Source organism: Trichosurus vulpecula, chromosome 6, assembly GCF_011100635.1.
Source record: "Trichosurus vulpecula isolate mTriVul1 chromosome 6, mTriVul1.pri, whole genome shotgun sequence".
Classification (NCBI taxonomy): domain Eukaryota; kingdom Metazoa; phylum Chordata; class Mammalia; order Diprotodontia; family Phalangeridae; genus Trichosurus; species Trichosurus vulpecula.
In genome coordinates, this window is record NC_050578.1 from 216,779,922 (window position 1) to 216,803,785 (window position 23,864).

The 23,864-nt window shown below is 49.6% G+C and overlaps 1 protein-coding gene across 2 annotated transcripts; it reads right to left on the reverse strand.

The window, feature by feature from the left end:
* Positions 1–4,772: 4,772 nt before the first annotated feature.
* On the reverse strand, positions 4,773–23,864 carry DDRGK1 (DDRGK domain containing 1). Of its 2 annotated transcripts, none has more exons than XM_036765543.1 (9): positions 23,746–23,864; positions 18,985–19,167; positions 16,932–17,044; positions 16,563–16,664; positions 10,513–10,635; positions 9,510–9,548; positions 6,105–6,161; positions 5,509–5,557; positions 4,773–5,017 (listed from the first exon to the last, which is right to left on the reverse strand). In XM_036765543.1, exons 1-9 carry the CDS (start codon positions 23,834–23,836, stop codon positions 4,851–4,853), a joined length of 924 nt encoding a protein of 307 aa, XP_036621438.1. In that variant the 5' UTR covers positions 23,837–23,864; the 3' UTR covers positions 4,773–4,850. The 2 variants fall into 2 exon arrangements, with proteins under 2 accessions (XP_036621438.1, XP_036621437.1); XM_036765542.1 differs by having other exon boundaries at positions 18,985–19,170.

Here is a 23,864-nt window from a genome sequence, read left to right on the forward strand (position 1 = left end):
CTCCTTCCCCATCCCCACCCCCACCCCTCCCACCGACACTAACCCAGCTCCGGCCAGCCTGGAGCGGTAAGGGTGGGAGCCGTGAACTGGATTAGTGCTCTCTCTCCTGCGCTATCTTCACCGAGGAAGGAGGCCTCACCCTCCACACTTTCTCCAAACCGTTCTTGACCCTGTTTCTATTCCCAGCCTCCAAGTACCCCTGCCCTTCATCAACTCTCCTCCCTTTCACAAGCAAATTCCTCTAATACATCGACATTCACTGCCCCCACCTCCTCCTTAAGCCTTTGCAATCTGTTTTCAATCCTCATCACCCTTAAGAAACTGTTCTCTCCAAGGTCAGCAGACTTCCATATCAAAACCGCCAAATCCATTTCTCCTCATCTTCCAGGAATTCTCTGATTTTTACTCTGCAGACCCCTCTTTCTGTTCTTCCCTTCCTTACAACTCTCTCCTGGTACTCCCCTACCTCTTTAAATCCTTTCCTAGAGTCGTCTGGTTTCTAGCCTTGGTGCTGTTACTTACAAACTGCATGACCTTAAAGTCACTTGCTCTTCCTGAGCTGATTTCCTGGGGATAAAATGGGGGTATTATTATTTGCACTGAGAGACATACAGGTGTGAAGTCTCCAAGACCTGGCTTGAGTTGAGTCTTGCCTCTGACATTTACTGGCTGTGACCATGGACAAGCCATTCACTCTCTTAGTCTCTTTCCTGTCTTCCCCTCCACTCCCTTGTCATACCTATACCATAAAATATCAACAAGATGTCTATCTGCATATGTGGAGGGGGTTTCCACATTGGGAGTCACACAAACCACTGAACTCTCTGCTCCAGACCCTTTAGCCCACCACACCCCCATCCCCATCCAGTGATGGCTTATCTCCTTAGATGGATCAACTAAGAAAATGCATGTGAAACACCATATAAATACCAACTATACTGGAAGTCCCAGAGTCAGTGTAGCTTCATGCTCTAATAGCTTAAAACTGCACAAAGACTTTTGGAACAATCTTCTCACTTGCTTGTCAGCTCTTTGCCCTAGACTCCAGTTGGCATGATCATATAGCTAGCAAGTGTCCTAAGCAAGATCTGAACCTGTCTCTCCTGACTCCAAGTTCAGCACTATTATTCCTACACCCTGATGCTCTCTGCCCAGAATAGCCCATGACTCCTCAAAGTCAACACCTGCCAAACTAGACATTAGGACTAGCCTGTCCTTCCCTTAGTCGCCTGGAGCTCTTCCCTCTTGCCAGTCCATTCTTTCATGCAGAGGTTTCCTCTACGTATTCTGTGCACCAGATGTTCATCTTTGCTCTGGCATTCCCCCACCCTCTTCCCAGTCACTTCACACCTAGATTTTTGCAAATCTAACAGATTTCAGCTACTGGTCACCTCCCCTCCCCCAAATTCCCATTCTGCATGAGATCAGCCCAAACCCCTCTGCCTGGCCTCCTTACATCCCTCCGTGATGTAAGCCTACCCTCCCTTTCCTATTTCTTCCCAAGCTCCCCAAATGTGAACCTTTCCAATTTTAGCCAGGTCCTTTCCTCATTGTTCACGTACATCACTGCTGCCTTCCTGCCCTGCTTGGGTCTTAGCCAGTCCAGAAATATCTCATCTCCTCCAAACCTTACCAAGGACCCAGAATGCTCTACCACCTACCAGAAGCCAACTGGGGTGCTCCCTGCGATATGCACCCCCACTAGAGCCCTCAGCTCTGCCTCTGAACCACTTAATTCTGCCAGTTTCTACACAGTGGCCTCATCTACTGCTGGGCCTTATGCTGTCACCGTTTCTTATCTTGGGTTGGCTCTCTGGTGAGAAGCTAAAACTCCTCACATGCAGGGACTATGCTTACCACAGTGCTCACACGGAACTAGGCACTGCTCCTGAGTTAAGCTGGACCCACATCCCCTCTTTACAGCTCTCAGAAGGTCCCTGGTCTTGGGATCTTAGATTCAGAAGAGACTTCAGATGACATCACCTAGTGCAAACTTCTGCCTACTGCTTCAATTGTTTAGAAAAGCTCAGCAGGTGATTGATTATCCAGCCTCAGGTTGAAGACATCCAGTGATAGGGACCTCACTTCCCCAAATTAGATCGCTTTGGCTGTTGGAAATCTCTTACTTTAAGTCAAAATCTCCTTCCCTACAATTTCCCCCCTGCTCTTAGTTCTGGCCTCTGGGAACAGACAAAATCTAAGCCCTCTTCCACTTGAGAGTAATTCAGATATTTGAAACAGCATCAGCCTCTCAAGCTCTGGTCTTACATCTCCAACTGACTACTGGCACTCTCAATCTAGAAGTCCTGACAATGTGTCAAACTCAAAATTCAACTCACCCCTCCCCCCAAAAGCCCATGAACACCTCCCTTTGACTTCCCTACTTCTCTTGAAGTGATCAAAATTGCCATCACCCAGCTTGAATATTTGAAGTCATTTCTGATGGCAACTCTTCCCTCATGGCTAATCTGCTGCCAATTCAACCTCCATAGTCTCAAGCTTTTCCCTTCACTGATACTACTGCCACTCCTCTCATTAAGACCATTGTCACCTTTTGCCTGAACTACTCTAACAACCTGCCAGCTGAGATGCCCACCTTCAGTCTCTCCCTTCTCCATTCCATCCTTTTGGTTGGTTGTTCCGTTGTTTTCAGTTATGTCTGACTCTTCATGACCCCATTTGGGGTTTTCTTGGCATAGATAACTGGAGTGGTTTGTCATTTCCTTCAGCTCATCTTACAAATGAAGAACTGAGGCCAACAGGGTTAAGTGACTTGCCCAGTCACACAGCTAGGAAGCGTCCAAAGCTGGATTCGAACTCAGGAAGGTGAGCCTCCCTGACTTCAGGCCTGGTGCTCTACCCACTGCACCACCCAGCCATGCCATTTCAATCTTCAGACACCTACTAAAATTATCTTCTTAATATACAGGCCTGACCACATCACTTCCATGCTCAAAAGACTTCCCTAGCTTCCTCATGCTAAAAGCATAAAAACTCCTTAATCTGGTACTCAGTGCCTCCATAATGGGGCTCCAACCACTCTCTCTACATTTAAAGTATTCAGCATTTTGGCCAAACTGAGGCATTAGCCATTTTCTGGTCCTGTCCTGTACTACCCTCCCTCCATGCCTCATCTGAGCAGGCTCTCCCCAATGCATTTGATGCCTTCCCTCAAGACGCTTCCATAAAGGATGTCCTGATCACGGACCAGTGAAAGGCATGTCTCCCCTCCTCCACCCTTCTTGTGCATTTGTCTGGATGCATCTCTTGCCCTCATGTTTTCAGAGAAAACTTTACAGCATGATTCCTTACAAATGTCTGTGACCTCTCCTCCCAGCCTCATGCCCTATCCCAATTCAACAGTGAGTGCCCTGAGGGCAAGGAACAAGTTGCTTTCTGCTTTCTCTTCATTTCCATTGGTCCTCCTCCTGGCTGCTTCCCTTGGGATGGGCTGGAGAAGCCTCGAGAGCTGTGGAGCTGGAGAGGGGACTTGTGGGTTCAACTCCAGGCTTTGACCCTTAGAAACCAAGTGACCAAGGCCAAGTTACCTAACGGTAGGTTCAGTTTCTTTACGTGTCCTCCAAAGGATCCGTGGTATCACCTTTACTTAGAAAATTAAGACATTGACCTACCAGCCTTCCAGGGTTGTGAGGAAGGTACCCTGTAAGAACAGCTCTCATTTCTAGAGTGCTTCCAGGCAATGATGTCAAACAAAAAGGCGGGGTGGAGTGGGGGAGCAGTACTCATCCCTACTTAAGAATCTCTATAGGCACATACTGACTTACATTTTAAAACATAATGTTATCTAGGGGGATATTTTTTGCTAAATATTTCCCAATGATATTTTAATCAGGTTCAGGCCTGACCTTGGTTACCTCTGCTTTAAGGTATAACCATAAGAGGTGGGTAGTGCCAGGGTCATTATCCCTACTTTACAGAAGAGGAAACTGAGACTCCAAGAGATAAAGACTTGGCCAGGCCACGTGGAACGCTCCAGAGCTTGGGGTGTTGGGTCCCCCCCCGCCAGATAGCAGTGTGAACTAGGGAAGAAGGAAGAGGGTGGGAAGGGGAGGGCTGAAAGGGGGTTTCCTCTCCACCCTTTTCACGTCCTGATCCTGTGGGCCTCTCCTCCATTCTTCCACACGGAGGGAGCCTCACACTCACAGTCTGTCTGCTCCCCACAGACCAATGCTCTTGGTCAATACAAGTGCCTGCCTTTGGCTCCCTCCAGCCATGTTCCTGCTCTCCAAGGGATACAAAAAGGAGCCTGGGCTGAGAACCCCAGGCTTGTGGGAGGGCAGGAGGGGGGACGTGCGGAATGGCCTCTCCTTGCCTGCCCCCCCAAGCCCCACAAAGGTGTGAATGTGAGGAAGGTCAGGGGAACACTGGGTATGCATGTGATGGATGCCTTAGATTCTGCCAGATGTGGTGGGAATGACAATTGTAGGGGGCAGCCATGGCTTCTCAGCTTCCATGAGAGGCAGTATGGCGCAAGGAAAAGGATTCTCTGGCTCCAGCCTTGACCTTGGATGAGCCACCCCACCCCAACCCTGCCTTAAGTTAAGCAGGAGCTTGCTCTCCTCCACCATGGCTCACTTTCCAAGATCTGAGGTCTCTCTTGTTGCTTTTGAAACAGAGAGGAAGCTTCCCAGTGGCTTCTCTGGAGACTTTCCCACCTCCCTGGAAGACTCCCATCACTGAGTGGGGGCCATGCCTGCATGCCTGCCTGCCCATATCCCCCTCCAACTTCATCCCAGACACAGGGGCCTGAACACTGCTCCAGTCTCTTTAATCTGTGAGGCGATTGATCACCATCGGAAAGAAGGCCAAGGGCACCAAGCAGGGCAGGGCTAAGCTGGAATTTTCTCAGGAGTCTCTGGGGTAAGAGTGATGAGGGAATTGCTGGCCTGTGCAAGCTCAGAGATGGACACACGTCCTCGCTGGCGGATGAACTGGGCCACGGCTGCCATCTCCTCGGGTGTGATATAGATGAACTTGCCACGGTCATCAATCACACCTGGAGACAAAAGTGTCACAAGTACATGGACCCCTATGCTCCTTCCACCACCAATGTCCCTAGCTACATGAACGCACTCCCCCTTTTAAGACCCTCCCTCCTCATTCTCATGCCCACCCCACCAACCTTCCAGCAGCCTTCACTGATAGGTCCTGACTGCCAGGCCTCTCCTCCTCTCTTTTCTTCCCAATGCTTCTTTCCTTCTCTATCACCTTTATGTATGTGCATGCATGCATTTATGTGCCTGCGTGCGCATGCAGGTGTGCCTCTCCATATATTGTGCCTTTCTTGCTTGGCTGATGGCTCCCCAAGGACAGGGACCTCTGTCCATGAACCTTCTCTCTTCCAAGAGCCAAGTAAGCAGTGTCCTGGACAGAATGGGGAGGCCACAAACTTGACAACGGTAGCCCCAATTCTGAATATGTAGACTGGCTCCTGAACCCAGGGTCAGGATCTGAAATATATCCACACGGTACCATCCCATTCCGCACCTGTCAGTGTGCCTTCGGCCAACAGGTCCTGCACTCGGTTAATAGCGTCCTGTGGGGGAGGAGGAGGAACCATCCTCAGCAAGGAGTGAGGAATAGTCAACCCTCACATGAAGGTAACCTCTATCCCCTAAATTCCCTGGGGATACTGCTTGAAGGTGGGAGAAGAATCATCTCACGCTTCTAACCCTCCCTCTTGGGACCTCTGGGAAGAATCCTTTCTCCCAGATCCCCCCTGCTCCGGTATGTCTGGACCTTCCCATTCTATCCTAGAGAAGATGGAAGTGGGGGGGTGGTGGTGGTGGTGGTGGTGATGATGGTGCTGTTTCCCAGGGACTGGAACAGTGGGAGGCTCTGGCAAGGCACTGGTACCACAGGGAGCAGTGTTGTCAGGGTAACTGGATGGGCAGCTTTAGCTGGGGGCTGTTTGGCTGCTTCTTTCTTGTCCCTCCTTCCTCTCTTGGGCTATGGGGGGTCTTAGGAGATGATCCAGACTAGGCCCCTGGTTTGGGGAGGACCAAGTCTGGATCTTGGGCCATGCTATCCCCACACCTGGCCTTGGCCACAGGAACCCCACCACTGCCAGCTCTGTATTCTACCTGGGTTCGCAGGCCCACGTGAGATGCTAGGTCCTCCAAGAGCACAACTTTTGCCTGCTGTAGAGACAGGAGAGAAACAAGCCATGAACATCCTCAGCTCGAGGCACACAGCATGAGGTTATCCCTAGATATACTTCAAACATACACATGTATACGTCTGGACGTTATCACTTATGGCCTAGACAAGTGGGGGAAAGGCAAGTCAGACACACACAAATACATATGAACCCTGAGGCCGAGGCACTTGAAACTTCTTATCTGCTGCTTTCTTTCTCCCCCTCTTTTCTCTCTCTCATTTAAGAGACAGATATAGGCAAAGGTCCTACCCTCAGAGAATGCCATTCTGAAAAATCTAAAGACATTCACACTGGCAGCATTCGTGCATTTATTCATTCAACAAATGCTTCTTAAATGTCAGAGGAGACACAAATTTTAGATAAGACACACACACAGCTCCTGCCCTCACATTGTTCAGACTGTGTGTGTGTGTGTGTGTGTGATAAGTATTACCAGATAAGTATATCAGGAAGGTACAAATCAAGTATTATATAAGGTATGAGAGATTTCATGTAGCATCCTGAAAATATTCATTTTATTTGGTTTTTGTTAAGTTCAGATTAAAAAAATATTCTAATGTTATGTAAGGTCTGAGGGGGAAAGCTGTCACTGACAAGAGGTCAGGGAAGGCTTCCTGGAGGAGGCTAAATTGGAGAAAAACTAGAACATAAATATGAGACGAAAATTCGAGGGGGAAAAACGGGGTGGGGGGGAAGGAATTATTCTATGACCAGGGGAGGGAGAAAGTTACCAAAGGCTATTTTAGAATCTCCTGAAATCAGAGGTAGACAGGGAAATATTGCCGTGAGTCAGGAAACAAAGGGAGACTGGGTGGAAATGTCCCAGCAGGGCCCCCATGCCTTAATTTCTCTAGACTAGTTGGCTCCCTGAAGGCAAGGCTTGGGTCTCCCAGAAGCTGTAAGCTCTCAGGGCAAGATTGGGGCCTGAAACTTGACTCCCCCAAAGGTCAGCCCAAGGGGAGGGGGCTCTGGGCTGCATTAATATTTATGAATTGCTCGTTTCCCATTAAGCACTTGCCACAGAGAAAATGCCAACTCCTAGCTGGCTGAGGCCATGCCAAAAGGGTAAAGGAGTTGGAGGTACTGGTTGCATGCAGGGAGAAGAGCCAGTCAGTGTCTTGTCCTGGGATACCTGAGCTCTCAGGGACAGCTCCACAGCCGGGAATGACTGTTCCCTGAGGACAAGGCTTCGATGCTGCCTCATCAAGATGAGGACTGGACACAAAACCTCAAATACTGCTCCCCTTACCTATGTGGGTACAAACTACCAGCCATCCTCAGCCCAGTACATGGTAAAACTGAAGAAACCCTAGATCTGGAGTCAAAGGATGTGGGTTTGAATTCTAGGCTTGCTCTTTGTAGCTGTGAGACCCTGTACATGTCCCTTCCTTTCCCTAGCTGGAGTTCTCATCTGTAAAACGGTGGGGCCCAGATCAGGAGATTGCTACAGTCCCAGTGAAGTCCTCTGAATCAGTGAGAGGCTTTGGCAAGTGGACAGGCTGCATAAGGCCTGGGAGAAACCCTGGGAGGGCAGGACTCTACAGGAAGCCCAGGGAGGTTTGGGTGTGGGGGGGGGGCCGAGGTTGGAGGCCCACACTGAAGGAAGCTGGGGGAATACATGGGGAGGCTGTGAACTTTCCTCTGAGCACTCTAAGAAGGCTTCCAGGAGGCAGGGGTGCATCAGGTTTCAGGAAATTGTGGGGGGAAAGCCTTCTGCCGATGACAAGAGTTGCAAAGGGGACTAAATCTTCTCAGAATGGCCTCACTTCTGGTGAGCCAAGGACTCGGCCCATCCAAGCAACTGCCACTGAATTTATCCCAGGAAGGAGCAGCACTCCAGCAGTGCCCATGCTTCCCCCACAGAGCCCTAGTGAGTACTCAAAGACCCCTCTGTCATCCCTGCCCTTCCCCCTACTGTTCACACAACCTGTTGGGGGTCACAGACCCCTCTGATAGTCTGGAAAATCCTAGGGACCTCTTCTCAGAATCATCTTTTTAAATTCATAAAATACATAGGACTGAATACCAAGAAAGCAAATTATAGTGAAATACAGTTATCAAAATATTTAAAGAGACAAGGTGAAGGCAAGAACCTGTAAGTCAGAGGATTACAGGACTCAGAACAGAAGGGGCCTTAGAGATCATAAAGTACAATTTCATGATTTTCTGGATGGGTAAACTGAGGCCCAGAGGAGGGAAACTGTCCCCAGGCAGGACAGGAGAGCAGCAGAGCCAGGACTGGAACCCAGGGCTCCTGCCTCCAGCCTGTAGTTTTTCCACTGCAGCCCACTGCCTGGTGAGAGGTGCTCCCCCTGGGCTGACATCATTGGTGGGCTGTCCTTCCGACCCTTCCTGAATCAAACCACCTGTCAGTCACGTGGCAGCCAGGCTGGCTCACCACTCACTCAAGGCTTGATGGGCTTCCTTGATTGCCTGGGGCGTGGGCTGAGATTCCCAGGGGCTGCAAGCTGGTAGATTATGCAATGCCTGGTTCAGTGCCACCCCCTGCTCCCTCTGCATCACTCCCACAGTTCCTGCTGATGCTTCAGCTTCCCCCACTTTAAAGCTGTACCTGAAAATTTCCCCTCTCCCTTCTGCGGGTGGGATGAGGTGAGGAAGGGGGAATGGAAGGAAGGGGTTCAGCAGCAAAAGGAAGGCCATCTCTATACAACCAACGTGGATGTTCCAGGGGCCACAAGCTGGTGTTCCAAAGGAAAGGGCCCAGAAGGCTCAGGGGATATGTGGACGGCTCGCATCCCAACCAACAGCAATGCCAGCCGTTCTCCCCTCCTCCTTCTCCTCAGACCAGGGACTCCCTGAGAACAAGCCTCTGGCCCTAGCAGCCCAGGGGCTAGCCAAAGGCAGAGGCCATGTCGCCCCTCTCCTTTACTACCTTCACCTGGAAGTACCCAGGGTTGGGGGTGCTCTGGGTCTGATGGAGGGGATGACTTGAACCCACAGACTTGTGTGAAAGAACAGAATGTCAGCCTCAGGCAAAGGACCTGGGAAGCAGAGGAGCTTCTGAAAGACGTGTGCATGACTGTGCCCATGTGACCATAGCTTTCTCTTTATGTCCTAAGGCCTTTGCTGCTCTGTGGGCACCTGTATGTACCCACGTGGTGGGGAAGTGTGGGTGAGGAAAGCAGACAGGCCAGCAGGCCTTCCCAGGTTTACATGTTGGGACATAAAGCCTAAAGAAAATTTCAAGTGTCTTCTCCCCCCACTCTACACCCTGCTAGCATTCTGGGGAAGTAAGCTACGAACATATACACTCACAAATTCACACTGAAAGTCCCAGGCCAAGATCCCATCCCCTAACACTTTTTACCTTAATGTAAGTGATGAACTCAGTTAGGAAGCTCCGAGACTGTGGATGATAAAGACATAAAGGTTAGTACAGGCTGGGCATGGGGCAAATGTCAGGGGGCTTGCCTGAGGAGGCTCCATCCCACCTACTCGTAGCATGCAAAAAGCTCTGGAGAAGAAGAGCTGGCTGTTGGAAGGGGCTAAGTCAGCAGAAACTCAAGGTTCAGAGTACTGACCAGCACAAAGTGGGACGTGGGGAAAGACATAAAAAAACTGGCTCCCAGACCCCTAAAGCAGCTCATCAGTTGAGAGCTGGAAGGGCCTTTGGACATCATCCTGCTGAACAGGAATCCCCTGTAAGACAGCCAGGACAAGTAGAGATCTGGCCTCAAATGCCAGGAGCTCACTCCCTCAGGAGACAACTTGTTCCAGGTAGAGACAGCTCTGAACTTGGGCAGGGTCAGCTCTGGTACCGTGGGCTTTGTTCTTAAAGCCGGGAGGACAGTCCTTGGCCCCGGATCAGGTTCACGCCTACCTTCCCACCTGGAGCACCCACCCCTATGGGAACTTCAGGCAGGTTAATCAGTGCCAGAGGCACAGCAGGAGAGCAATCTCTGGGAGGTCCTGGCTCCCTCTCTCCATCTGTTGGCTTGCTTATATGGGCTGATCAAATCCAGAGCCCCGCTCTGAAAGCAGGAAGGACAGGAGGTGGGGAGGAGGTGATAGGGGACAGAGGGGAGAGAATGTCTGCAGTTCTGCCCTCTGACGACAAGACTGTATCATCTGAGGACAGGGCTTCACTTCTACCAACTCCAACAGGTACTCTTGTGTCCTGACCCCTGAAGCTGTGCTACCTGCCAGGCAGGGTCAGAGAAGCTCGCCCTTGTGGACCCAATTCCCCTGGATTCCTGATAATCCCATCCCCTGTTGGCTGCCGTTTGGTCCCCATCCTGGGCCTAGTGTAGCCACAGCCAGGGGACAGGCCTCCAGGCCCCCGGAAGGTCTGGTGAGGGGATCCCCAATACCTGCTCCTCCGTCATAGTCTCCGTTTCACCCTCCTCCTCCACTACAAAGGCCTCCTTCAGTTTCAGGTACTCCTCATGCTCACGCTGTTCCTGCTCTTCCCGGGCCTTCCTTTCCTCTGCTTCCTGCAGACAAAAAGCCGAGATTCAGCTTACCCTGCAGCACACAGCCCTCTGCCTAACAGCCTGCCTGGGTAGGCTCCTTCTAACCCAAAATATCCGTGTGAAATATACCAAAGGTCACGGTCAGTGTAATCCTCAGATTTCTGTAAGCAGTGGGAAGGAAGGGTCCCCTCCAGGAAGCAGTGCTGGGCTCTCCTCTGCAGAGGTCCTCACCTACCCTCCAGCCTGCCTCAGGGATCCTTCTTTTCAAAGGGTGACTAGTATCCCTAATGGGTGAGCCAAGCCCTCTCGAACACAGAGACCAGCACTACCTCCCAGGATATGGCCCTCCCAACCTGCCCCATTCTTCAGGATTTAACCCCATCTCTCCCCAACACTCATACATTAGTACCATTCCTTCAAGAGAGAGGGTCCCCACATCCCTCATTACCCAGGACATGGGTTTTCCACCAACACTAGGCCCTAGTCCACTGGATCAGCATTTATATACCCTCATATATATAAATATACATGCATATATGTATATACACATATATATGAGTATTGAATATAGGAGTTAGAGTTGGCAAGGGCCTTAGGAGATCATTCAGGGGTGGGGAACCTCCAGACTCAAGGCCACAGTGGCCCTCTAGGTCCTCAAGTGCAGCCCTTAGGCTGAATCCAAGTTTGTACTAAGGGCTGCACTTGAGGACCTAGAGGGCCACCTGTGGCCTGGAGGCTGCAGGTTCCTCACCTTCAATCCCTTTCATTTTACAGATGAGGAAATAGAGACCCAGAAGGGCTTGCCCATCACACAGCTAGTAGACAGCAGATTCGGGATTCAAAGCCAGGTTTTTCTGACTCTAAACCCATAGCGCCAAGGTGAATGATCGGCCCTGAAGCTTAATCAAGCCCCAGAGATGCACACCTATGGTCAATTCTCTTCCTAATTAACATTCCCTCTGGAGACAAAGGCCCTGCTTGACTACCCCTATGCATTTCCTAAGAGCACATGGCCTGCCCCTCGCCAGAGCAGCTCTGAAACCCAGCCCCTTTCCCTCTTCCTGCTCCTGGCACGGTTTGGGAGGGCAAGCTTTGCCTCAATGACTCAGTATGGCCCCACTGCCACAGTAGGGACATGTCAAAACACACAGCCTACAGATGAAGGAGAGGACAGAGAGAAGCACCACCTCCACATATACAGCAATCTCCCACCCCTCTCCCCCCCACAAAAAATCTCAACCCAGACAACTCTTTCCTACAGCTGAGGAGGACGCCTACAGCCCTTCGTCCAATGAAGCTGCACTGACGAGATTCCCTCCTGACACCTGCTTGTTCAAAACTATACCAGGTAACTAAAGAACTCTCTTTGCCTCCTTCCTGACTCTTGTGTGATAAGCCCGGGCCCCCCAAATCCATGCACCAACCCCCATTTCCTTCAAAATGTCTCTTCAACATCTCCTTCCTTCTCCATTCCCACTGCCAGGCACCATAATTCAGAGCCTCTCTCTCTCCCCCATCTTTCTGTCTCTCCCTTCTGTCTCTGTCTCCCTTCTCTCTCTCTCTCCTGTCTCTATCTCTGTCTCTCTGCCCTCTTTGTCTCTCTCTCTCCCTTCTGTCTCTCTCCTCTCTCTGCCCTCTCTGTCTCTCTCTGTCTCTCTCTCTCCCCCCCCATCTCTCTGTCTCTCTCTTTGCCCACCATACTAGCCTTCTAATTCTCCATCCTCGTCCTAGGTTTGACCATCTCCTGATTATTTGTGTGCTGACTCCCATGTAGGGTCTGCTGCCCCAGCGTAGGTCCTCTTTCCCCCTTACACTGGGGTTCCCTGAGGCCAGGTGGCTATCATCAGGTTAGGGATGATTAGAACCATCACCAAGGGGCAGGGCCCCCGGGTGCTCCTGGGGCTGCTTGTCACCAGCTTTGTCACAGACATCAAAGGGAAGAAATCATCCTCCATGTAACAAGCCAGGCAGCTACAGACACTTCTCAGCCCACGTCTCCCAAGCTCTGAAGAGCCTTTGAGTCTGTCTTCCTCCCCTCATGACTAATCACTCATTGTCTAACCTTTAGCGAGGAGCCCTCCCTGGTGTGGTAGGTGGGCAGACGTGGGCTGCCACTGTGTGTGAGGGACACAGAGACATTCCCTCCTGCTTCCTTCCCTTCCCCAAACAACTCTCTGGGATGAGGGCAGGGCAGGGAGGCTCCAGGCCAAAGTGATGAGTGCAATGAGTCCAGAACCAGCCCCTCATATGCAATATATTGAAAATCTAACTCACCTTCCCCTCAAAACTGTTTCTCCTGCAAACGGTCTGGTTTCTGCCAATGGCAGCACCACCCTCCTGGTCACCAAGGCTCAAGACGTCAGTCAGCCTGGACTTCTCCCTCCCTCCCATTATGGTCAAACACCGAATCCAGCCCATCTTCTTGGACACCCCTAGCCTCCACTCTAATTTAGGATTTGATTCAATTCCACAAGCATTTATTGAGAAGCTGTCATGTTCCTGGGCCTGTGCTGGGCACAAGGGGACACAAAGACAAAAGCAGCAGTTCCTGCCTTCAAGAAGCTTATACTCCACTAGAGGGAAATAGCATGTACAGAGGTAAATCAAACCTATAGTGGGGACTGGGATGGAGACACTAACACACTGCCATGGGTGTGGCCCCACAGCTGAGCCTGCAGGGGAGGTGGAGGGAAGAGCACTCCACGAAAGGGAAGAGCTGGTGCAAAGGGGAAAGGTGGGAGCTGGAGAGCTGTGGAAAGTGAACCTCACACAGGCCAGGCTACCAGAATGCAGTCTGGGAGGAGTGGTGATTTAAGATGCTTCAATACGTGTGAGGCGCTCTGCTATAAGCCAGATTTAGAGAGCTCAAACAGCAACAAAGCAGATTTCTTTTAGGCCCTATGTCCTACAATCTGTCTCTTCCCTGGACTACTCCAAGTGCCTCTGGCCTTCTACTTCCACTTCTATCTGATGAATGACTGCCCAAATCCTCTTTCTAATGCACATTCTGACCACATCACTCCTCTGGCTCCCAAACCTACCACAGCTCCACACTAACTTCAAGAAAAACTCCAAACTCTTTAGCCTGGCATTCAAGGCCCTCCTTCAGCATACTGCCATCTACCTTCCCAGGCTTATTCATTTCATGCTCTTTCACACTCTACGTTCCAATCAAACCAGCCTACCTATCCTTAAGGACACCACTCCTCATCCCTACAAGCTGAAGTCCTACCCATTCTGGCCTATCAGGACCAGATCATAAACTGCACTACAAAGCAGTAATCATTCAATTTGGGACTGGGTGAAAAACCAGAGAGGGCAATTAGTGGAACAGATCATATGACATACAACATGAAACCAACACAGTAGCGTAGTGTTTGATAAACCCAAAGATCTCAATTACTGGGAAAAGGACTCACTATTAGACAAAATCTGCTAGGAAAACTAGATAGTAATCTGGCAAAAATTAGGTTTAGACCAAAACCTCACTCCATACACCAAGACAAATTCCAAACGAATAAATAACCTGGTCACATCATAAAGAAATTAGAGGAGCAAGGAAGGAATTACGAGGAGAGTCCATGACTAAATAAGCATTAGAGAGGATCACATAAAATTTCAAAGTTTTTGCACAAACAAATCAAACATAATTAAAACTAGAAGGGAAACAGGGAAATTCTTGCACCAAGTATCTCTGATGAAAGTCTCATAGTCAAGGTGTGTAAGGAACTAATTTAAGTTTGTAAGACAAAGTGCCATTGCCTAACAGCCAAAGAACAGGAATAAGTAGTTTTCAAAGGAAAAAATCCAAGCTATCAACAACCACTAGGAAAAAATAGCTATAAATCTCTAATAACTATAAAATGCAAATGAAAACACCTCTGAAATTCCACCTCGCACTCATCAAACTGGCAAAGATGACAAGAGGAAAATGACAAATGGAAAACAGGAACGATGCACCGCGTGTGGAGCCAACAATTGGTCTAGCCATCCTGGAAAGCAATTTGGAATGATGCTCCAAACTTACTGAACTGTACATACCTTTTGACTCAGGAATGGCAACTAGCAGGCTTATGCTGTAAGGAGATCAAGCCAGGAGAAAGAGGACCCACATGCACAAAAATATTTAGAGCAGTCTCTCTGGTGGCAGCCAAGAATCTAAACTAAAGGGCTGTCCTCCTATTGGGGAATGGCTAAACAAACTGTGGCATATGAATGGAATGGAACAGTATTAGGTTGTAAGAAATGACAAAACGGACAGTTTCAGAGGAAACTGGAAAGACCTCGATGAACTGAAGCAGAGCAAAATGAGCAGAATTAGGAGAGCAATTTATACAATGACAAAAAAGTTATTAAAAAAAACCTAAACTCTGAATGGCTATAGAAATCCGAACAACATAGTGATAAACCACAAGTCCAGAAGATTGAAGACGAAATGCTCGCCTACTGCCAGAGAGGGAATGAACCAAAAACGCAGAGACACAGAGATTTTCAGGCATGGCTAATGTGGGGATTTACTGGACTATGCACGGTGGTGACAAGGCTTTTTTCTTTCCTCCTCTTCCTTTCTCCTTCTTTTTTTCCCTTCTGTTCAATGGAGAGGGGGATGTGGGAGGACAGATTATAAAATAATTTTACAGATTTAATAGGGTAAATAAATCCTCCTATCCCTCAAGGCCCAGTTAAAAGCCACCTCCTCCGTAAAGCCTCGTCCAGCCTCCCTAGCTGGAAGCAAGGTCTCCTTCCTCTGGACTCTCAGAAGACTCCATATGTCTCATGGCACTGATCCCATCAGACCTGATTTCATAGCTACAGATAAAGCTCCCAAACTGTGAGGTCTTTGGGTGGCAGGTGGGTAAGAGACCACTTCTTATTCATCTTTGTTCCAAGCACAGCTCCTACTTAGCACTTGAGAGAATGGAGTTCTAGTTAAAGTTTTACTACTTACTACTCATACGATCTTGGCCAAATCAGAGTCTCGGAATCACAGGATTAGAAAAAAATCCAAAGGTCAACAAGTCCACAAGCACTTGAAGGTCTCCAGTTCAAAGGGAAGCCCTGCCCGCTTTTGGACAGCTCCAAATGGTAAGAAGCTGTTTTTCTCCTTAAGTTGAACCATAAGCTGCATCTACAATAGCCTCCCACAATGCTCTGAGTGCTGCTTTCTTCAATCAAATAAAACAAGTCTAATCACTCTTCTACACAACAGTCCTTCAAATATTTTACCAGGAGAGAACACAACCATCACTTCCTGCACCCCATTTTCCACTAATGCCACCTGTGAATGCTGCAGCTCTCTTGAGGGCTAAGTCCCTTTACCCAACCTGGGCCTCAGTTTCCTCATCTACAAACTAAAGATAAGAATCCCTACCTATCTCAAAGGGCTGTGTCCAGTGAGATTGGGGCAGCTAGGTGGCGCAGCGAGTAGAACACCAGCCCTGGAGTCAGGAGATTCCAGCCTCAGACACTTGACACATTTACTAGCTGTGTGACCTTGGGCAAGTCCCTTAACCCCAATTGCCCTGCCTTCCCCCCTGCAAAAAAAAAAAAATCCAATGAAATAATGTGGATTAAGGTGCCTTGTAAGTCATAAAGCATTGGATAGATGTCAGGCACTGGGACTGTTGGGAGGAGGAGCGGAAATGGACACCCTACCATGTTTGCTGAAAGAATGGCTGGATGACGGAGGGGACAGGAGAGACCCTGCCAATGGGACAGTCAGTTACCACCAGTTCAGAGATCCTCAGAGGCAAAAAAGAAAGTTGTACTGAGACAAGAACGTCCATCCCAGGTAAAGACAAGGTTTCACCAGTTTGCACAGCTCAGCACTGCTTCAACCCCTCACTCTCTGGCCTCTTCTTCTTGAGAGGGTCAGAGGTGGAGGTCAGGTGTCTATGGGTGTTTATGTATCTCACGGCTGCTGGGAAAGGGAGTACACTGCCCCTCACCTTCCTTTCCTCTTCTAGACGAAGTCGCTCATCCTCTTTCTTCCGTTCCTCCTCCCGCTTGGATTCCAGTCGACGACGCTCCTCTCGCTCAGCTTCTTCTGCCTAAGGACAGAAAACAATGTGAACTCCAGTTTCCAATGCTCAGCCTATCTACCTATCCCATCATCCCCACCAGGACAGGGCAGGACATTGGGCCCATCCCCCAGATGAGAAGGCTGAGGCATAACTCAGTGTATTTTATATGTAACCATAGGGCGAGGGAAAGGAGGGAAGAGTCAGGGTCAGGGAGAGAATGCCAATGATGAGATGTGTCTGTCCAGCTCTCCCTGGGTTCAGCCTGCCTTCTGGCTTTGGCCCCACCCTGTTCACCTCTCGCTGTGCTTTCCTGGCCTGCTTCTCTTCCAGCTTCCTTTGTTTCTTGGCTCCAATTTTTCCCAATGGTTGAATTTCTGTGAGTTCATCACCACTTTCTTCTTCCTGGGCTAGATATGGTCAGAGGAAGACAATGGAGGCCACAGCAGAAAGTGTTTTAGCAAAAGGTATGGGTGGGTCTTTTCCTGAAACAGTCCATGGACCCAGGGCCCTGCCTTCAGGGAGCCCATTCAGCAACAGATTCTGTTACACATACAGACAGACATACAGATGTCCAGGGTGGAGACATCAACTCAGAGGATGAATGGAACGATGGGGCATGATGGACAAGCTTCCTGTGGTGTGCACCGGGGCCAAAAGGAGGAAGCCCCACATGTGGGCTGGACAGGAACTACACAGGGTCACCAGTTTCAGCCCAACCTTCGGTCACAGAGTGACAGGACACTTTCTTGTTCTGGGGCCAAAGCCCTGCCAACATAACCTGTGACTGCTCGAGGGCTTTTGAGGGTTTACTCATTTTACTCACTGGGCCACCGCCTGTTCCCTCATGTGCATATTAAGGATAAAAAGTCCTACCTATCTCACAGGTCTAGTATAAGGATCCCAAAGATCATGTAGGATAAAAGACTGATTCATCAATAAGTTTTTGCTAAAAATCTAGATAAAGCATCTGATTAGGTGGAAAGAACACCAGATTGGCAGGGATTCCAGCCCCAAGTCTGCTACTTTCTACCTGTGTGACTTTGGGCAAATTCTTTACCTCTCTGGGCCTCTGTTTCTGTTTCTATAAAGTGAAGGAGTTTCATTAATCTCTGAGCTCTAAATCCCATGCTCCTCCAGGTCTGGCCCAGTACCTGGAACCACGGCGGGGATACTAGGAAAAGAACAGACATTGTCTGTTTCTGTCCTCCAAATAAAACAATCCATCTCATGCCTCCTTGCTTTTGCACTGGCCATCTTCAATGCCTGGAATGCCCTCCCTTCTTCCCTCCATTTCAGAGACTCGCTCTCTTCTTTCAAGAACCAGTTTAAGTAGCACTGTCTGAACTAAGCCTTTCCTGATTCCTCCAACTGGTAGTGCTCTCTTGAGTTACCTTGTACTGGTGTAACTTACATATGGACACCCTGTCTTTTGTCATTTCTTTTGTATTTGTATCCCCAGGGCTACCATAGTGATCGGAACATGGCAGGTGCTTAATAAATGCTTTTCGATTTATTAATTGCTTCCTAGTTAGTAAAAGTTCACTTAGGATGAAAAGCAGAAAGTGCTAAAGTGGTACTAAGTGAGCACAGAGTACTAAAGGCACAGAGAACCCTTCCCTTCTCAAACCTGCTTCTCCCTCCCCACAGCCTTGTCTCTTGTCCCCAATTAGCTGTCACATGAAACACCAGAACAGCCATGGGAAGCTGTTTTTCTCCAGTCTGACTAGGCCTTCTATGAAATGGCTGGGAGGTCCCAACCTAACATCCAGGGCCTTTTCCAGAGCCCTAGGGGGTCAGGGGGCACCGAGGGCCTCCTAGGAATGGGACACAGGGCAGTGTTCTGGTAAGACGTGACTGAGGAGGAAGCACCCCTGGTGAACAGTTTCTTTTCTAAGCTGAGAGTTGCACCAAAGGGGGTGAGTCTGGCAATGAAAACCCCCACCCCAATCCGGCATCACTCTTGTGACACTGCTCCCCAACTCAGAACCTTGATCACACTTACAGCTCTGGGTCCCCAGCCACCCCTTCCCATCCTGGCCTCCCATTGCCCCCTACATATAATGCCCCTACTCCCTTAGCTCCTCAGCTATTAGTTTCTGTTCCAGGTGGGTCCATCTGCTCCCCTTCCCAGGAGATCCCCAATCTCCCTCTGAGCCCCTCTCCTCCTGGAAGCCTTTGTGTAACAGACCTTACCCAGGGCTGGGTCCCTTCTGGCCTCAGAGATGAGCTCCAGAGTGAGTCAGTCAGTCAACAAACACCTACTGAGAGCATCCTGTGTGCCAGGTACTGTGCTTAGCACTGGGGATGAAAAGAAAGAGACAAGACAGAGGACTGGTACATCCGTCACCTTCTATCACTTCCTCATCCTCTTCCTCAGCCCGCTGTGCCCGGCGCTGGGCCTGAAGCCTGCTCCCCATGTCTCGCCGGCGTCGGGGCCTCCCTTCAGCCCTCTCATTTTCATGTCCAAGAAGCTGGGGCCGTGGCCCCCTGACAGCTGCTGCCGCCTCCACATTGCGCTGATGCTCCTGATCTGCTGTGGAAAGGAAAGGAGAGAAGGCCTAGTGATTAGGGATCTCAATGCACCCTTGCTAAACCCAGCAGCACATACAGCAGATTTCCTGAGGTCGGCTCAAGGGGAAGAAGTCCAGTTCACAGAAGGGGCCTATCACCTAGGTGTCTACTCCCTACCCACCCCCACCCCCTCTACACACCTGGGATCTTTATTCTCACAACACCTCAATATCCTCCTGCCCCTAAAAGTCCAACAGCTCCTCACCAGCCACAGGATCAAATCTGGACTCCTGATTCTGCCATTCCTTTGGGGCCTCATCACACAGCTCCCCTCTGCCAGGACCATCTCTTCCTGTTCCCCCTTTCCCTATGGTGACCCCTCATGCCAGGAATGGCACTCCTCTCTTGCCAATGATCCTTCACAAAGGCCCAGGCTATGCCTTCCCTCCTCCAATAGTCTCACCCTACCGATCCAGCTCCCCATGGTATTCTCTCCATCGTGAGCTCCTAGGGTGCCTCTGATCTGAGCTACCAAGTCAAGGAATATGGCCTCTGATTGTTTTCTTGGCATTTTAGATACATGAGTCTCATCCCTCTGGACCAATAAGTCTCCATGGACCCTGGCAACATCCCCATGGGATGTGTGATCAACCAAATGTAAAGTAGGAACAAGGGCCTGTGATGCATCCTCCCAGAGACAGCCCACATATAGAGCTGAGCTCCTAGACAGCCATACTTACTCCTTCCTCAGGATAGCCCCACACTGCACTACTCCATGCCTCCCGGGGCTGTGCAAGCTCCACAAGGTATGGGCCCCTCACCACCTGACCAGGTAACACAGCTGGCCCCTAGCTGGCCCCTAGGGCAGGCCCTCACTGCCTCCTGCCTGAACCATGGGAATAGCCTCCAGACATTCCTCAGCTTCCTCTCCTCTCCAATCCACCTTTCCCACAAGCGCTCAGATCTGCCCGCATCACTCCTCGACTCAAACTCTAGGGTCTCTCTAGTCCCTCTGGGAACAAACAGCAACTCCTGGGTTGGCATTTCATGCCTTTCACAAGCTGGCTCCTTTCCATATGCTCGTCACCATTTTACATCACGCCCCTTTCTTGCTGTGCCTCACTATCATACAAATCCAACTCAAACAGCCAAATGTTAACAGGCAATTAAAACGGAGTACTATCAATGACCCCAGTCACGTAAAGAAAGAGAAATGGATGGATTTGCACCTCTCTGCGGAGCTGAAATCAGAGACAATTCACTGACTGAGCATGGTAACTCTATGCCCTGAGAAACCGGAGTCCGGCTCAAAAATTATACCCTACTGTTTGATGAGAATATGGCATATTTTTCAGTAAGAAAATATTATTTTTTTAAAAAAGCAATTCATTGCTAGCAAGATTGATCAAGTCTGGGGGACAATAAATTGCTATTATCTTAGGCCAGCTCTGCCCAATCTCCAAGATATTCACAGGAGTTTTTTCAAAAATGATGAGGTGTGTCCACATTGCTCTCACAAGCAAAAAGATTTTTTTTGTATTGTTAATGAAGTAAATAAAAACAGCTGATTTCATCTTTATCTTATCTATCTTAAATTTCTACTTTTGCGTAATTTTTACAACATACAAAAATGTATTAGGATAACAGCAGAGCCATATAATTTATAAATGTTCAGATGCTGGCAGCTCAGGCTCAAAATTTTACAGTGACAAGAGTGCCTGACCAAAACAGTCCGGATCACTGCTCTGAAGTCAGGGCGTGGGTCTGTTCTTTTTGTCTCCCACAGACCGTGAGCTTCCTGAAGCTAAGTCTTATATCTGCTCTTCTTCTGACAGCCCTGACCCCACGCCCCCATCCCATCCCAAGGCCTGCAGATGGTGTTACCGACCACTCCCTCTACCTCACACATGGGTTACTTGGCTTTACAAGGAACTTATAGAGATCTGGACCCCATCTCAGAGGAAGCCAGACGGATCGTCCTGGTAAGCCCAACTTGATGACAGATAACCAGTGGTTAACACAAAGCAGGAAAGGGTCTTCTTGCTTTAGACAGGGAGCAAGGGGCCATTCCTACTCTGTCACATGCCCTGACAGAACAATGTGTACTCAGAGAGGTCTTCCATGTGTTGGGGCCTGTCTCCTGGGTAGGAAGGAAAAGGAGGTGGGGGTGCACACTATGGAGTGGGTAGAAGCATTGGGTTGGTGCTGCTAGAGGCCCAGAAGACTGTGGTGAGGCCATACTTAGGAAAGGGGGACAAATTTGGATATCTAAGAAGTCCAATGCTGAAACAGGCCTGGGTGGGGAAGAGGAAAGGAGTAAAGAGGAGGCCTGGCTGCCCCCACTCAGGCAGTGCCAGGAGGAACTGTTATATAAACGTGAGATTCGCATGAAGCCTTGCAGAGTGACTGCCGCCCACCTCCTACCACTCTGCCTTTACCCACCTACCCAACTCCCTCAGTTCCTAGCTACCCTCAAGGCTCAAAATGAAAGCAGCAAAATACACTGTTCACTCTCCCAACAAGAGCCTGGTGGTGGTTGGGGGGAGGCAGGGGGAGTGGGTACTATCAGGCCAAGGTTCATCTGACTCACAAAGGATGAGGAGTCTTAGGAGGGAGAGTGAGAAAGGAATGATCCCTGGAATGCTGGACAATGACAGCTGTCAAAGGGAGCCCAAATAAGTCAGGAAGATACAACCGCACAAGAATGTGGGAGCTCAGGATGGGGCCGTGGAAGTTCCAGGGAGTGCGTATGTATGTGGAAGGGGGCTGGGAGAGGGAACTCCTCTGTGTGTATCTGGAAGGAATCTGTGTCTGTATGACATAAAATGGTCATTGGTATATGTGTAACAGAGGGAGGAATGAGAAAGACAAATGCCTGTGCAGGGGTCCATGTATGGATGAGGGAAAGAATAATGGTTTAATGATTCTCTTATGTGTATCACGTAAAAATTAAGGAATGGAGGTTTGTGTGTGTGTATATATATATATGTATATGCATATTGTGTATGTATGTGTGTATACGCATATACATGTATGTTGTACATGTATGTGAGTATATTGTGTATGTGTGTATATGTATATCGTGTGTGTATATGCATGTAAAAGGCAAGCCAAATGTAAAGAAAGGAATTCAAATATATGTGTGTAAAAGGCACACGCTTTCCTAATATTTCTCTGCTGGTCCCCATTAGCCAGAACACTCCTATACTCTGGGAACTGGACGATGATCTGAATGTCTTCGGGCTGTGGTTCTCTGTGGGGAGGGAGGAGGGAGAGAAATCCCTGCTGAGAGGGTCTGCAATAACAATCATCACTGCTTACATGCTCGCGAGGATTGAGGATTTCCCAGAGTGCTTTATATACATCATCACACTTAACCAATGAAGAAACAGGCATTAAAGAACACAGGGCCAGGCAGCAGGGGAGACACAGTGCCGATTTTTGTATAGCTCTTGCCTGCATGAAACTTATAATCTTGTAATGGCACAAACACAGGTAACTAAAATACAATGTTACTGGTAAGTGCATTAGTGACATATGTCCTGGGGGAAGGAAGGGGAAATTGTTGCCTATGAGAGAGTCAGGAAGGGTGTTGAGATGGGCTTTAAAAGAGAGACAGTGAGTCACCCAGTTTGGTTTTGAAAGAAGGGAATAACACAGCAAGGATGGAAAAGAAGATTAGCACCCGGCTGTGATGAGCCTTGGATGCTGGAGCCAGAAGGGCACAGGAACCACGGTAAACCTTTGAAGAGGTGGAAGGACCTAGGAAGGATGGACTGTGGCAGGCAGACCTAGAAAGAGGCTGAACTAGATGGTGGCAGTGAGGATAGATAGAGAGAAGAAAGCTAAGAGATTTTGCACGGATGCAACAGCCTTGGTCAATGGGAGAAGGTATATTTAAAGATAAGCTTATCAGAACGGGAGACAGGCTGAATAGTGATGCCATAGAGAAAAACAGCGGGGTCAGAAGCAAGAGCAGGTTTCGGGGGGGGGGGGGTGAGGTTGATGGATAGTGTTTGAGAGGCCAGTGGGGTTTCGGGGTGATGTGCTAAAAGCAGTCTGGGATTACACGGAAAGATGTCGGTGGAGGGGCAGAGGAAGGACTGGGGACTTACGGCCGGGCAGATTATCACCCCTTACGGGGTCCTCAGTCTGCGGATCAATAAAATGGGGAGAGGGGTGTGCCGCAGCCTCGTGAGGCAGTTGAGGGCGTATGAGGGAAGGCACCAGAGTTAGGAAAGGGTTTGGACGTACTTAACCCCCGCGGCCTCCACCCGGGAATAGACAGGTAGCTAACCCGGAACTCGGCCAAGAACAACCGAGACCCCACGTGCACAAGTACCTGGCCAGACCAGATCAGCTCTCAGCCAATCAGGAGACAGAAAAAGCCAATGGGCGGGGAGTGCGCTAGGCCCCCCAGGTCTTCCGGCCTGGCCGCACTACATGCCGGGAGTTGTAGTTTGTTTCGCCAGGGCCGGAAACACGTCACAGCTACGAGTTCGGAACTCTTCAGAGGCCTGAGGGGGCCAGCGAGCCCAAGAAGGAGACTAGCTGAGGGGAAGTCCCAAAGCCCCAGGGCGCTGGCGGTGTCTCCTACCTGCTGCCGCCTGTTCCCGGACGCGGGTTACAAAAATGATAAGAGCAACAAGCAGCACCGCAGCCACTACGTAGAGTACCGGGTCCATCATCCCGCCTCTTTCCCGGCAGCACCCGCGA

What these genes read in the sequence shown, in the direction of transcription:
- DDRGK1 (XM_036765542.1), bottom strand. Translation starts at nt 23,836, where the DNA reads ATGATGGACCCGGTACTCTACGTAGTGGCTGCGGTGCTGCTTGTTGCT. An exon ending in CCAGGAAAGCACAGCGAGAG is followed by an intron (nt 16,665 to 16,931) that starts GTGAACAGGGTG and finishes TTCTGTCCTTAG; the next exon opens with GCAGAAGAAGCTGAGCGAGA. An exon ending in GTCTAGAAGAGGAAAGGAAG is followed by an intron (nt 10,636 to 16,562) that starts GTGAGGGGCAGT and finishes TTTTGTCTGCAG; the next exon opens with GAAGCAGAGGAAAGGAAGGC.